We start from the raw sequence: 14542 nt of genomic DNA on the forward strand, positions 1-14542 counted from the left end.
ACGAATTCTGGTTTACCGGCATTTACGCTTCAAACAGCTGACGATGATTCCTGGTTTACCGTTATCAGAATACCTCTTTTATATCTCCCGCTAAAAAACATTGCAAAAACAAGTTATCCATCTTTGTTGAATACCCAGATGAAAGTGTAAACATGGCGCTTCCGTTTGTTGAAAAAAACAGATGAATTTACGGATTTTACTAGAATTTGAAACAAGGGGAAATTTATTTTGAAAGAATATGGACGTATTGAAGCCAGACTAGTATACTTTTTTTACATAAAATGCTGTTTTATGTACACAAACACTTGGACTGGACATCGGTCAGTGTAAGCAATTTGTATAACCTCATTAAAATTTTCAAACTTTTGCTGTTTTGGGTTAAAAAATTACGATTTTGGGTCAAAAGTCGAATTTCGTGATTTCATCTATTTGATGCTGAAAATTTGCAAATTTTGATTTTTTCTGACAAAAAAATTATCAAAACATGAACAAAACTGTGTCCATGGTGTATGTGAATAAGATAAAGACCTAAATCACTACAGACAAGTTTTTATTGATATTTGATATGAAGATATCCAACTTGTGTCATAATAGCCAGGGAAGCCATCGTCTCAGAGTAGCTTCTGTCAGGGCGGTTATCGGTGAAAGGGTTAATGTATTCTCTCTCTGTATTGTTACCATGTGAAATATTTGTAAACACTAAGCTATACTATTTGTATGTGACTTTTTTCCTTTTCTCATCTTTATTATTGTTAGTGTGTTTCTCAGTTTTATCATCCATTAATTATTAATGTGTTCTATAGTATTATTCCACTTTTCTGGCTAATTTTGATTTTGCCAGAAGTGAAGCCATATAATTATACAAGTTCTTTGATTTACAGGTAAAAATTACCTTCATCAGTGACACAAAAACGTAATTGATGAGGCCGCTCATGGGGATGTCCAAGTAATCACATAATCACAAATTTTTTGCCTATATAATCACATAATCATTAATTATTTTTTTAAACAAGATAATCAAATAATCAAAAATACAGTCCTAGATTATCAAATAATCAAATAATCATGAAGTATTTAATCTGGTAATCAAGTATAAAAACAGCCAAGTAATCACATAATCAAAAATCCCATGAGGAGGCTCATTAATGTTGACATCGATGGTAATAAGAAATACATGAAATAGAGACTGACACAAATTTTTTAGGGGTGAAATTTTGAAAAAAACTTTTGAATTATTAAAGGGAGGAACGGAAAAAGGCATAAAAATCGGGAGGTTTGACTCCCGCCTGAAGAATCACATGTCTGCAGTAGAACCTGTATATAAAGGTCACACTCAGGACTAGATCTACAGAAAACTGGTCTTCTAGAAATTTTAATTGAAGGTCAAAATGGCAAAATGTAAAGGTATTAGTAAACAAGTTAAAAAAAGATGGGGATGGAGAATTGTAAGTTGTCAGCTGGCACACAACTGAATGTGAAATAGACATAAAGGTGTGTACATCAGCAATATCTGAAATTAATTCCTAAATTGGCACCAATTAAATATTTTTTGGGGGAGTTATTCCCTTCAAATTGTAAATGATATCAACAGTATATATTCTCTGGCTCCTACATTTCTCATCCAATATATTTTTCAAAGGTTTATATCAATGATATCTGAGCCAAGTTTGACAAATCAGGGAATATCAATTATTTTTACAAGAGTTATGCCTATTAAAAATATAAATTATAAAGCAAATTCCATTATGTTGGTGGGGACATTGGCTACTCTACAGAAATCTGTTAAAATTAAATTGCTTTTATTTTCAAGACACCATTAACCCGAGTTCCCGCAGATTTTAATGAACGTGTTTGTGTTGTCAGAGGCTTGTTTCGTCATGCATTTATTATTGCGTAACCTTGACCATTAGTAAAAATGCAAAATCTAATTAATGCCATTGCAAAATTTTTATGAATGAAAATCACTTCTGAATTTATGAATGGGAGTTTTTATTATTGTGAACCTGATACTGTAACTTTTTTGCATTAATAAAAACATTGCAATAATTTCTGAATCTACACACAAGTGATCAAATTGAAATATGCTAAAATGGCTGAAATGTTTATGGTAATTAGTCTTTATTGAAATACATGATACATTTTTTACAGGGAAATTTTGGTGTGGTGTTCAAAGGTACTTTAAGAAAGAATGGTCGGGATATAAATGTGGCGATAAAAACTTTAAAAGAAAATAGTGTAAATAGCAAGGAAGAAATTGAGACAGAAGTGAAAATACTGGAAGATCTTGACCATCCAAATATCGTCAAGTTTTATGGCTTCTGCAGGACAGGTGAGAAATGACTTAATGAAATAAAATCTGTCTTTAATTGAAATTTAAGTGCAGTCTTCTATATCTTAAGACTGAGGCTTTCATGGTTTATTGTGACTTTTCATGATATTAAATGTTGGAAAAGTGGGTAACTAATTTGTGTAATCAACTCCTCCCACAGTTTTCCACCCAGATCCTTGAATCTTTACAGGAAGATTGCACTTATGTTGAAGTTGTGCACCTGTACAATTATGGAATTATTTGACAAGTTTCTTGATTTTTCCAGACTTTAGAACTTAGTCGTTTTTCAACAAAATTTATGAAAGCAAGTACAAGTTTTGTGTAATCAACTATAGTTTTTAACCCAAATCCCTGAAATTTCACAGAATAATTGTACAAATGTTGATGTTGTGCACATTATGTAAATGTTTGAAGAGTTTTTCACATTTTTCAGACTTCAGAACTTAATTAGTTATTTTCCAGCAAAATTTACAAAAGAGGGTACCAATTTTTGTAATCAACTCCTCTTACAGCTTTCAACTCAGAAAAAAATCCACCAGTTTTCTGTGCACACAAACTAACCCTTTGCCCATCATGACTGTATGTTTGAAAGAATATATAAACATACAACAAATTAAATATGCATACCATATTTTTCAGACTGTTTACTGGTGATGGAATTGGTTGACAATGGATCAATCATTAAATTTTTACAGAAATGTAAATATGAGAAACAAGATTTAGAAACCAAAAAACTTCTAAATTTATGTCTTGGTATTGCTGAGGTAAGATTTAGACAATTGTATTTAGGATAACTAATTATAAATTAATCAACCTGAAGGAACATGTTTGATTTTCATTTCAATTTTGATTGTAATAGAAAACATTTAGCTGGCATTGTTTGTTCTCATCTTTTAAATTTAATACCTACCTATTGTATTTATTGTGAACTTGTTCTCGTCCTGAATATGCATGAAATATTTGCCACTGGACGTTAAGCAACCAACAATCAATCAATCAATTTAAATTCAATGCAAAATTTAGAAATATGAAACATTGAATTCAATTTGATTCATTTTTAGCTCACCTGGCTTAAAAGTCAAAGTGAGCTTTTCTCATCACTTGTCATTCAACGTTCGTAGACATCCGTCGTCCTACGTCGTCGTCATCTGTTCACTTTTACATAAATCTTCTCCTCTGAATCCACTGGGCCAGATTTAACCAAACTTAGCCACAATCATCATTGGTTTATCTAGTTTAAAAAATGTGTCCGATGACCCCAGCTTGCCAACCATGATGGCTGACATGGCTAAAAATAGAACAGAGGGATAAAATGCAAATTTTGCCTATTATATAGAAAACCGCTATAGATAGAGAAATTATGACTGGGCAAAAATGTTCAAAATGTTGTGCTCTACCTTTTGTCTGTTTGTCTGTAGGAGTTATTGCCCTTAAATGACGATTTTTACCATTTTTATGCCCCCGCCATATCAGAGGGGGCATTAAGTTTTACCCTTGTCCGTCTGTACGTACGTCTCAAAATTGGTTTCCCTTCTCTTACTTGAGTTTGCCTCAACCAAATGTTATTAAACTTATACACAATGCTTGTTACCACCACATACAGATCAAGTTTGAATTTTGGTAGCATCACTTTAACCGTTCTAGAGTTATACCCCTTTATAAATGGAAAAAATGCAAAATTTTTAGTTGCGTTCTCTAACTTAAGTTTGCCTCAACCAAATGTTATGAAACTTATACACAATGCTTGTTACCACCAAATACAGATCAAGTTTGAATTTTGGTAGCATCACTTTAACCGTTCTAGAGTTATGCCCCTTTATAAATGGAAAAATTACAAAATTTTTAGTTTCCGTTCTCTTTGGTAGCGTCACTCCAACTGTTCTAGAGTTATGTCCCTTGATAAATGGAAAAATTGCAAAATTTTTAGTTTCTGTTCTCTAACTTAAGTTTGCCTCAAACAAATTTTATGAAACATATGCACAATGCTTATTACCACAAAATAAAGATTAAGTTTGAAATTTGGTGGGGTCACTTTAACCATTCTCGAGTTATGCCCCTTAATAAATCGAAAAAAATGCATATTTTTTAGTTTCCGTTCTCTAACTTAAGTTGCCTCAACCAAATGTTATGAAACTTATACACAATGATTATTACCACAAAATAAATATCAAGTTTGAATTTTGGTGGGGTCACTTTAACCATTCTTGAGTTATGCTCCTTTATAAATCGAAAAATTGCAAAATTTTAGTTTCCTTTCTGTAACTTAAGTTTGCCCCAACCAAACATTATGAAACCTATACTTATTACCTTAGAACTCAGATCAAGTACAAATTTGGGTAGCGTCATTTTTATAGTTCTTGAGTTATGTCCCTTTATAATGTTGTATGCAAGCGGGGGCATCATCTGTGTCCATGGGGACACATTCTCCATTTATTTTAAAAAAAATTCCTATTATCCTGAAAATTATAATATATAGACAGTTATTGCCCTGTAATGATGATTTTTACCTATATTTTGTGTTTTTGCCTTATATCTTACAAACTAAAATAGTTAGATAGAAACAATACAAGCAAAAACGAACAACAAAACAAGATCTACAAATTACATCAACATAACCAGAATCGTTAGTCGACACCTTACTGAAGTTATTGCCCTTTAATGATGATTTTTCCAATTATTGCCAATTATATTGAAAACTGTTATAGATAGATAGAAACTTAAAATAGCACAAATGATCAACAAGACAAGATCTACAAATGAGCCAAAAATCCTGAAATCTAAAGTAGACTCGTTTTTAAGTTATTGCCCGTTAAGGATAATTTTTTACATTTTTTGCATTGTTTGCCTATTACATTGAAAACTTTATTAGGAAAAAAGAAACTTTGAAAGGAAAAATTATCAGCAGGATAAGATCTACAAATATGTCAACATGACTGAAATTGACAGCTAACTCTTAATAGAGTTGTTCCCCTGTAATGCTAATTTTTACCAAAAAAAATGGTAATATTTAAAGATGCAGGTGAGGCTCTAGTTTTTAAATCCAGAATTTCTAGCACTGGGTTGAGTATTAGTCTCTGAGGGTATCATCAGCTCAGTATGTAGTCAGTGTTTTCTGTACTGGTATGATTTTTAACATACCTTTCTTAAATTATCTGTTGATAAATTTACAATTTCTTTTTGTCCAGCCTTCGACTTTTGTCGAAAAAGCGAGACATAGCGATCCTACATTCCGTAGGCGTCGGCCACAAATATTCACTCTGTGGTTAAAGTTTTTGAAATTTTAATAACTTTCTTAAACTATCCTGGATTTGTACCAAACTTGGACAGAAGCTTGTTTATGATCATAAGATAATATTCAAAAGTAAATTTTGTAAAAAAAAAAAAAAAAATTTTCCGTATTTTACTTATAAATGGACTTAGTTTTTCTGCTAGGAAACATTACATTCACTCTGTGGTTAAAAGTTTTTGAAATTTTAATAACTTTCTTAAACTATCCTGGATTTCTACCAAACTTGGTACGAAGCTTGTTTATGATCATAAAATAGTATCCAGGAGTAAATTTTGTAAAAAAAAAATTCCATTTTTTCCGTATTTTACTTATAAATGGACTAAGTTTTTCTGCCAGTTAACATTACATTCACTCTGTGGTTAAAGTTTTTAAAATTTTAACAACTTTCTTAAACTATCCTGGATTTGTACCAAACTTGGACAGAAGCTTGTTTATGATTAAAAGCTAGTATCTAGAAGGAAATTTTGTTCCATTTTTTTCGTATTTTACTTATAAATGGACTTAGTTTTTCTTTCAGTTAATATCACATACAGTCTACAGTTTAAGTTTTTAAAACATTTATTAGATTCATAAACTATCCTGGATTTTCACCAAACTTAGACAGAAGCTACTTACAATCAAAAGGTAGTATAGAGAGGAATATTTTTATTAATTTTTTCCCTCATTTTTGTTGAGCCTGCGATTAACAGCAAAAGTAGGTGCTAATTTCTTAAACTAATGTTCCAACTCCATCAGAGGGGCTTTTATTTCAGGTCTCTTTTGGTCATTATAACTCTTCATGTGTTTCCATATCTATACATCCTTGGCTTTGAGTGTTCCTTGTAAAGGTAAATCCAGAAAAGCACATCAGGCAAATAAAATAATAAAGTGCTATATTCAATACCGAAAATAGAAAAATAAGGTAAAACAAATATTCATGGAATTGTTACTAAAGGCTGTTTGGACTATAATGGAGATTGATATGTAAAGGAAAATAACTAAATTTTGTATTTCATTGAAACATTCTTGGCATGAACTTAAACAAGACTTGATTTGATTTTTTTCTTTTTGGTGTGATAAGTTTCAACAATTTAGTGCATTTACTATGCCTAATTGCTTCTCTAACTATAAATACTGTAAAACCTCGAAGAATCTAAGTCAAAGGGACCTTACTCTTCTCAGGCTTGTCATATGATGGAGATTTACTATTCTCCTGTTTTAATAGCTGACTGTCACAGGTAGCCCCAAGGTCATTAAACACCCCTGTAGTAGTTTTTGTCTCGCCTTAAAAACATATTAAAAGTAAATTACATTATAAAATAAAGATTCCTGCACAATCATGACAATATTTAAGATTTATATATTTTGCAGGGAATGAAGTATTTATCAGAGAGAAACATTATACACTGTGATTTAGCTGGCAGGAATGTGCTATTGACCAAAGATCTTACAACCAAGATATCAGATTTTGGGTTGGCCAAATTACTGCAGGAGAAGGCTTATTACAGACGATCAGGAGATAAGAAAATGAATGTTCACTGGTACGCAGTTGTAAATAATTGTATCACATTAAGGTGGTACCTAACACTACAGGGAGATAACTCTGTAAAAATCAGCTAAACGTTTTAATTACGTTGTATTGTTAAGGAAATATTAAGCTTCTCAATGATCAAAATTAGTGTTTGTCAAACTGCAATATAACCAATGAAATTTTTCTGATAAAGTGGTTGGTTCAAATTTTTTGAAATTTTTATATTTTTGTCAAAGGGTCAAAGTAAACATTTTGTCAAAATTTTATGAAAATTAAACGAGCCAAATTAATATTAGTCAAGGTGTTGGGTACCACCTCAATACATAGTTTTGTAGAATTTGATGAGTAATTTTATTATGTTTAGTATATGTTGATCGATTGATTATTGCTTGCTTAACACACAGTGGCAATTATTACATGCATATTTAGGATGAGTTTGGTATATGTGACATACGAGACAGTAACCAACCAAAAGACAACTAGAGATCAAAATAGTTGTCAAAAAATGACAAGCAGAAACATATGATTATGTGGTGGGGTTGCCCCCTCAGTCATGGCCTATTGACTTCAAAACTTTTCCTAACTTGGGACATGATTATGTGGTGGGGTTGCCCCCTCAGTCATGGCCTATTGACTCTGAAACTTTTCCTGACTTGGGACATGATTATGTGGTGGGGTTGCCCCATCAGTCATGGCCTATTGACTTGGATACTTTTCCTGACTTGGGACATGATTATGTGGTGGGGTTGCCCCCTCAGTCATGGCCTATTGACTCTGAAACTTTTCCTGACTTGGGACATGATTATGTGGTGGGGTTGCCCCCTCAGTCATGGCCTATTGACTTCAAAACTTTTCCTAACCGGGGACATGATTATGTGGTAGGTTTGCCCCCTCAGTCATGGCCTATTGACTTTGAAACTTATCCTGACTTAGGACATGATTATGTGGTGGGGTTGCCCCCTCAGTCATGGCCTATTGACTCTGAAACTTTTCCTGACTTGGGACATGATTATGTGGTGGGGTTGCCCCCTCAGTCATGGCCTATTGACTTCAAAACTTTTCCTAACTTGGGACATGATTATGTGGTGGGGTTGCCCCCTCAGTCATGGCCTATTGACTCTGAAACTTTTCCTGACTTGGGACATGATTATGTGGTGGGGTTGCCCCATCAGTCATGGCCTATTGACTTGGATACTTTTCCTGACTTGGGACATGATTATGTGGTGGGGTTGCCCCCTCAGTCATGGCCTATTGACTCTGAAACTTTTCCTGACTTGGGACATGATTATGTGGTGGGGTTGCCCCCTCAGTCATGGCCTATTGACTTCAAAACTTTTCCTAACCGGGGACATGATTATGTGGTAGGTTTGCCCCCTCAGTCATGGCCTATTGACTTTGAAACTTATCCTGACTTAGGACATGATTATGTGGTGGGGTTGCCCCCTCGGTCATGGCCTATTGACTTTGAAACTTTTCCTAACTGGGGACAGGATTATGTGGTGGGGTTGCCCCCTCAGTCATGGCCTATTGACTTGGATACTTTTCCTGACTTGAGACATGATTATGTGGTGGGGTTGCCCCCTCAGTCATGGTCTATTGACTTTGAAACGTTTCCTGACTGGGGACATGATTATGTGGTGGGGTTGCCCCCTCAGTCATGGCCTATTGACTTGGAAACTTTTCCTAACTTGGGACATGATTATGTGGTGGGGTTGCCCCCTCAGTCATGGCCTATTGACTTTGAAACGTTTCTTGACTGGGGACATGATTATGTGGTGGGGTTGCCCCCTCAGTCATGGCCTATTGACTTTGAAACTTTTTCTGACTTAGGACATGATTATGTGGTGGGGTTGCCCCATAAGTCATAGTCTATTGACTTGAAAACTTTTCCTGAGTGTACAATTTTAAAAGTATGTGATTAGGTCACTTCAAGAGGAACAACTAATGGAAGGTCAAAAATATTTAATAGGTAGTTGTTTTAGCATTGGCACATCTAATTTTTATGGAGATTATTTGGTCACACCCCAAGGGCTTCCAAAAAATATTTGTGCCAGCCGAACATTTTTTGTCTTTTCCCGATTTTGACCCCTTACATCTAAGTAACAAAAGGCATTCATGGTTATGAGTTGGGCATCATATAAACAATGATTGACTTATAAACGACATTAAACTTGACTTTTGATACAAATTTGAAGGACTGACGTAAACTGTTAAATTGACAGTGCATCAATCGAAGTGTTGCAACATTAGCGTACTATTATCTGCCTTAGAATCTTTATTTGTGCATAACTACGTTGTCAAAAACTATACTTTTGATTTTTAGAAGGCACATTTTCTTATACCGGATGTTGACTTGACAATACACTTTTCCACTCTCCTGTCAATCATCAGTTAATTGACCAATCACATGTGGTAAATTAACCACATGTGTAAACATTTGATAGCAACCTGTGTTGTCGGCCATAACCTCGGTCAAACATTCTTATCTAAACAGTTTATTTTATTTAACATTTCTTGAAATTTTCACAATTAAGTCGTCCAGAATTTGTTTTTGGGAAAGGACTCAATTTATGAGGGTAGAGGAAGGTCAAGTTGTCAACTTGAAACAAAAAAAGATGTTTTAATGAATGGCAGTTATTAATTAATCAATTGAAAAGGAATATGATGGCAGTGCTTATTGTTTTTAAAATAATGTTTACATGCTATTTTGAAAAATGAAAAAAAAATATATATTTGGAAACACAAGATTTCAATTGGTGTACAAATTGAGTTGAAATTGATATTTTTTTCATTAATTTAAAAGATTTATACTATAAACCATGCAAGTTAGTATGTATAGTTTCTGGAAATTACAATTATATATCATATAGTAAAGATTCAGCAACAAAAGAATTAACACCTTTCCCATTTCAATTACTAAGAATTATCCCGAACTTATTCAAATGTTAAAATATTTGTACTTGGAAGCAGTTTCAACTGAAAACGTCATGGTATTTATCATCTATTGGATGAACAGATTTACAAAATATCAATCATGTAATGTAATATTCTATATCTTGTTGTTAAACTACATTTTTGGGGAATGAGGGTAATCCATTATAGCTTCAAATTTGCAATATTTTAATTGTTTCATTTTATTAAGTATAAATGGACATAATTTCTTCAAAATGTCATAAATCTTTCTCTCAACCCTTCAGGAGTAACTATTTCATCATACCTTAACACAAAAACAAATAATTGAACAAAATATTGCTCTTATTTGTATTTGTTATCACAAATTCTTTACTTTGTTATTATTCAATGTTCACAATAACCACCATTTTGTTGATTAGCTTGACCTAGGATGCTGGGTTGCCATGTGTTGCTAAGGTAGGCGGGGCATACCAGTAGATAATAGAAAGGTGTATTGTAAAACAAGGATCAGAGAGGGTTATGTAAAATCCTTGTACATTTACAAAGCACTGTTGAGTTTCAGTAACTCTTTCCACTTTATTTCTTCAAGAAAATACTTGAAATGAACGTAAGATAAAGGTATCAATGATAGTTTTAGCATTTTTGAAGAATTCAGATTGATAAGTAAATCTCACATTTGCGCACAAATTTGATTTATATAAGTATCTTTGATGATCTAAATCTTTTTGACTAAATTCATCAGATGCAACCGCTGAAATTTATGAAAATAACTTTAAAAAGACCGATCAATGTCCAGTACATATTAGTTTATCTGTCACCTGAACAGGTAAATTTCAACTGACAGGTAATTAACATTGATAGTAATGAGAAGGTAATAAAGTAGGGTTTGTTTTGATGGTACTTATCCCCATGTCACTTTAATGACTGGAAATGTGGCTGTTTAAGACAAAAGTTCAGATCAAAAGATTGCAAACACTTGTCACAGATATAATTTATCGGACAAGTCTGGACAATACGACAGTTTTGATAGCCTTGCCCTCCTCCTCCTCAGGTGTGGTTCATTGACTTTGGAACATAGTTTACATGTTAAAGCTTTGCTATTTGAATTTCCGCATTTGCATACTTTTGCAAAGTTACACACAGGCAAGACATATCTCTGTGTCAACAGTTTATCTTTGGATTTGGCTGTATATTTTATTACATATTTTGTTTTACTTATATATTTCCTAAATAATTAATTATTTCCATAGGTGTTCTCCAGAATTTTTTCAAGAAAGAAAACTCTCGACTCAGTCAGATGTATGGAGCTATGGAATAGTTTTGTGGGAGATATTTTCGTACGGGAAACATCCAAACATATGTCGAACAGAAGGCACTGAGATGAATAATATTGCAATGTACATAATAAAGAAGGGATGTCATTTAGATAAGCCAGAACAATGCCCTGATCATGTATATCTATTGATGAAAGATTGTTGGGATATGGAACCAAAACGTCGGCCAAGTTTTTCAGGATTAGTTGAAAAGTTTCAGTAAGTTAAACATACATTTCAGCTCAGGTCCATCTGCCAACATTTAACCCCAAAACTTGTAAAAAAAAACTGAAATAATTATTACAAGGTGTAATTGTTTGTTAAATATCTAGAATCAAAAAAAGAAATTGCAAGTCCACTACATAGAGTGGAACATGGAACCGTTTAATGTCTTTGCCCATGCCCTCTGTGGACAAAGTGAAAGAAAAAAACTCTACTGTATTGAGAACAATGGTATATGCTGAACTTGTGTACTATCTTTTTTTTTTATTTCTGAATAAGCATCAGAAATATAACATTGTTCTAGATAAAAACATTTACTTTAGAGTGAAAAATATTCTCCTCACTAGATTTTACAATTGGTAGAATTACAAACTTCCATTACTGTTGTCACATGTGAGCATGCTAAGTGTACTGCAGTAAGCATGCTAAGTGTACTGCAGTAAGCATGCTAAGTGTACTGTGTGATGTGTTATCACATGTGAGCATGCTAAGTGTACTGTGTGATGTGTCATCACATGTGAGCATGCTATGTTATCACATGTGAGCATGCTAAGTGTACTGTGTGATATGTTATCACATGCAAGCATGCTAAGTGTACTGTGTGATGTGTTGTCACATGCAAGCATGCTAAGTGTACTGTGTGATGTGTTATCACATGCGAGCATGCTAAGTGTACTGTGTGATGTGTTGTCACATGCAAGCATGCTAAGTGTACTGTGTGATGTGTTATCACATGTGAGCATGCTAAGTGTACTGTGTGATGTGTTATCACATGCGAGCATGCTAAGTGTACTGTGTGATGTGTTATCACATGTGAGCATGCTAAGTGTATTGTGTGATGTGTCATCACATGTGAGCATGCTATGTTATCACATGTGAGCATGCTAAGTGTACTGTGTGATATGTTATCACATGTTAGCATGCTTAGTGTACTGTGTGATATTTTTCACATGTTAGCATGCTAAGTGTACTGTGTGATATGTTATCACATGTTAGCATACTAAGTGTACTGTGTGATATGTTATCACATGTTAGCATGCTAAGTGTACTGTGTGATATGTTATCACATGTTAGCATGCTAAGAGTACTGTGTGATATGTTATCACATGTTAGCATGCTTAGTGTACTGTGTGATATGTTATCACTTCCATCATTTTTCAACGTCCTGTTTACTGAATACTTATAGTAGGGTATCATAAGTGGGCAATAGCTCACAGTTTAACTTGTTTATATTTATAGTTGGTCCTAAGCACTTAATAACATTAACGGTACTAATTTTACTGCACCAGGTGTGCATATTGACAATGAAAGTCTCTTCATTGATCTTGAGTCCATAATGTTTGAAAATCCAAACCTTATTCTAAAAAAATGAAGAGCTAATAAAATTGTTATATTTCATTACAGATCGTACCTTAGGCCAGTGAATGACATCTAAACGGAAGTAAAAAAACAACATGGACAGATACAAGGAACACAAAGAACCTAGACATTTATACATAGGACAGATACAAGGAAGACAAAGAACCAAGACATTTATACATAGATAGGAGAAAATCAAGTTTGTTGTCAAGGCAACAACTTTCTAGTCCAAAAGTTTGATTATCTGTATGGTATATTTGTAGGTTGTTAAAATTTCTTTCTTGTTTCGTGTGAGAAAAAAAAATAAAAGATATTTTTTTAATTATAAATCTTATTTCAAATCTGGTTTTTCATTTTACATTTATACAAAAAATCATTGTTTTGGAATCTCCAGATTGAGGTCATAAGACATATTTATTTCCAATCAGAATATCTGTTAAGAAGATGTTGTTTTAAAAGCATCTTTACCACAATGTACCACTAGCTTTGTTCTAAAAGCATCAAACAGTTGAAATTTTATCTTTATTTATTGAACAAATTCAATATGATGTAATATATTCATCTTTCTAAATATGCATGAAAAATTTACTACTTAACATTAATTCTAACATGACGTTCTTCAAACGCTTTGAGTACACACCCGTGGTAAAATATGAATATATTGTTTGGGCTGTTCCAATCGTACTCCCGCGTCATATGCTATTTTATGAATGAGCTTCCCGACGAGAATATAAGCCTTTTACGGGAAAATACACGCTTGTGAAACCGAAAATCATCACAACAAGGAAACGTAAACAAACGATGCTAAAATGTGTTGTAAGCCATATTTTTTTATACATATAAGACATATAAGTAAATTATCATTTAGATTCATCCAAAACTATCTAAATAGGTTATTGTAAATAGTTTAAGCATGTAACTAATTCGGTTTACTCCATTCTTTTAAACCAATCTAATAGTGCTTTTATTTATGGGAACGGCAAATATTTGCCTCCACCTAGAGCGCTTCGATCCAAAAGAATTGCTGTATTTGTCCTATTAGAATCGAAATAATTCATAAGGGGCTTAAATATATGGTGATTTTACCACGGGTTGTCCCTTTATGCCGATATTTTAACCCTCGCTATTGCTCAGGATAAAATATTTGGCATAAAGGGCCAACCCGTGGTAAAATCACAATTATATTCAAGCCCCCGTGAATTATTTCTTAAACAACCAACATCTAATCATATATATATATATATTCATCATTCAATTATAAATACTGTTACAGATAGTTAAAGGAACCAAATAATTATTATTCACATTTTGTTAGTTTATCAATTGATCTTTGTTTTTATTGTTGCTCAGTTGTTGTTTTCTGTGAATTGTTTGTATTCTGTTTGTCTTTTCAGTCATGTTTGTTTTTCTTGACTTATAATTTGTATCGTTTTCTTGATCATGTTGATATCTTCTGTCTCTTTTTTGTGCACTGGGAATTTTTTGTTCCAGAACCATTGGCTAAAGCCACCATTGAAACATTACATTTTGCTTAATATAAAAGGATATGCATTGTCCAGTAAAAATAATGATTGTCTATTTAGAACCTTTGTTATATGTCCTTTTGT

General features: G+C 33.1%; 1 protein-coding gene across 2 annotated transcripts in view; it reads left to right on the plus strand.

Moving 5' to 3' along the window:
* The window catches only part of LOC127723030 (uncharacterized), a 68513-nt gene extending 54947 nt beyond the window's left edge, over positions 1–13566 (plus strand). For both annotated transcript variants that reach the window (XM_052229441.1, XM_052229442.1), the window contains exons 20-24: positions 2149–2329; positions 2969–3093; positions 6969–7138; positions 11292–11573; positions 12981–13566. In XM_052229441.1, the coding sequence (XP_052085401.1) occupies positions 2149–2329; positions 2969–3093; positions 6969–7138; positions 11292–11573; positions 12981–13011 (789 nt within the window). In that variant the 3' untranslated portion in view covers positions 13012–13566. The remainder of the gene's footprint in view (positions 1–2148; positions 2330–2968; positions 3094–6968; positions 7139–11291; positions 11574–12980) is intronic.
* The last annotated feature ends 976 nt before the right edge of the window (positions 13567–14542 follow it).

This window comes from Mytilus californianus, unplaced genomic scaffold (assembly GCF_021869535.1).
Source record: "Mytilus californianus isolate M0D057914Y unplaced genomic scaffold, xbMytCali1.0.p SCAF_13, whole genome shotgun sequence".
NCBI lineage: Eukaryota > Metazoa > Mollusca > Bivalvia > Mytilida > Mytilidae > Mytilus > Mytilus californianus.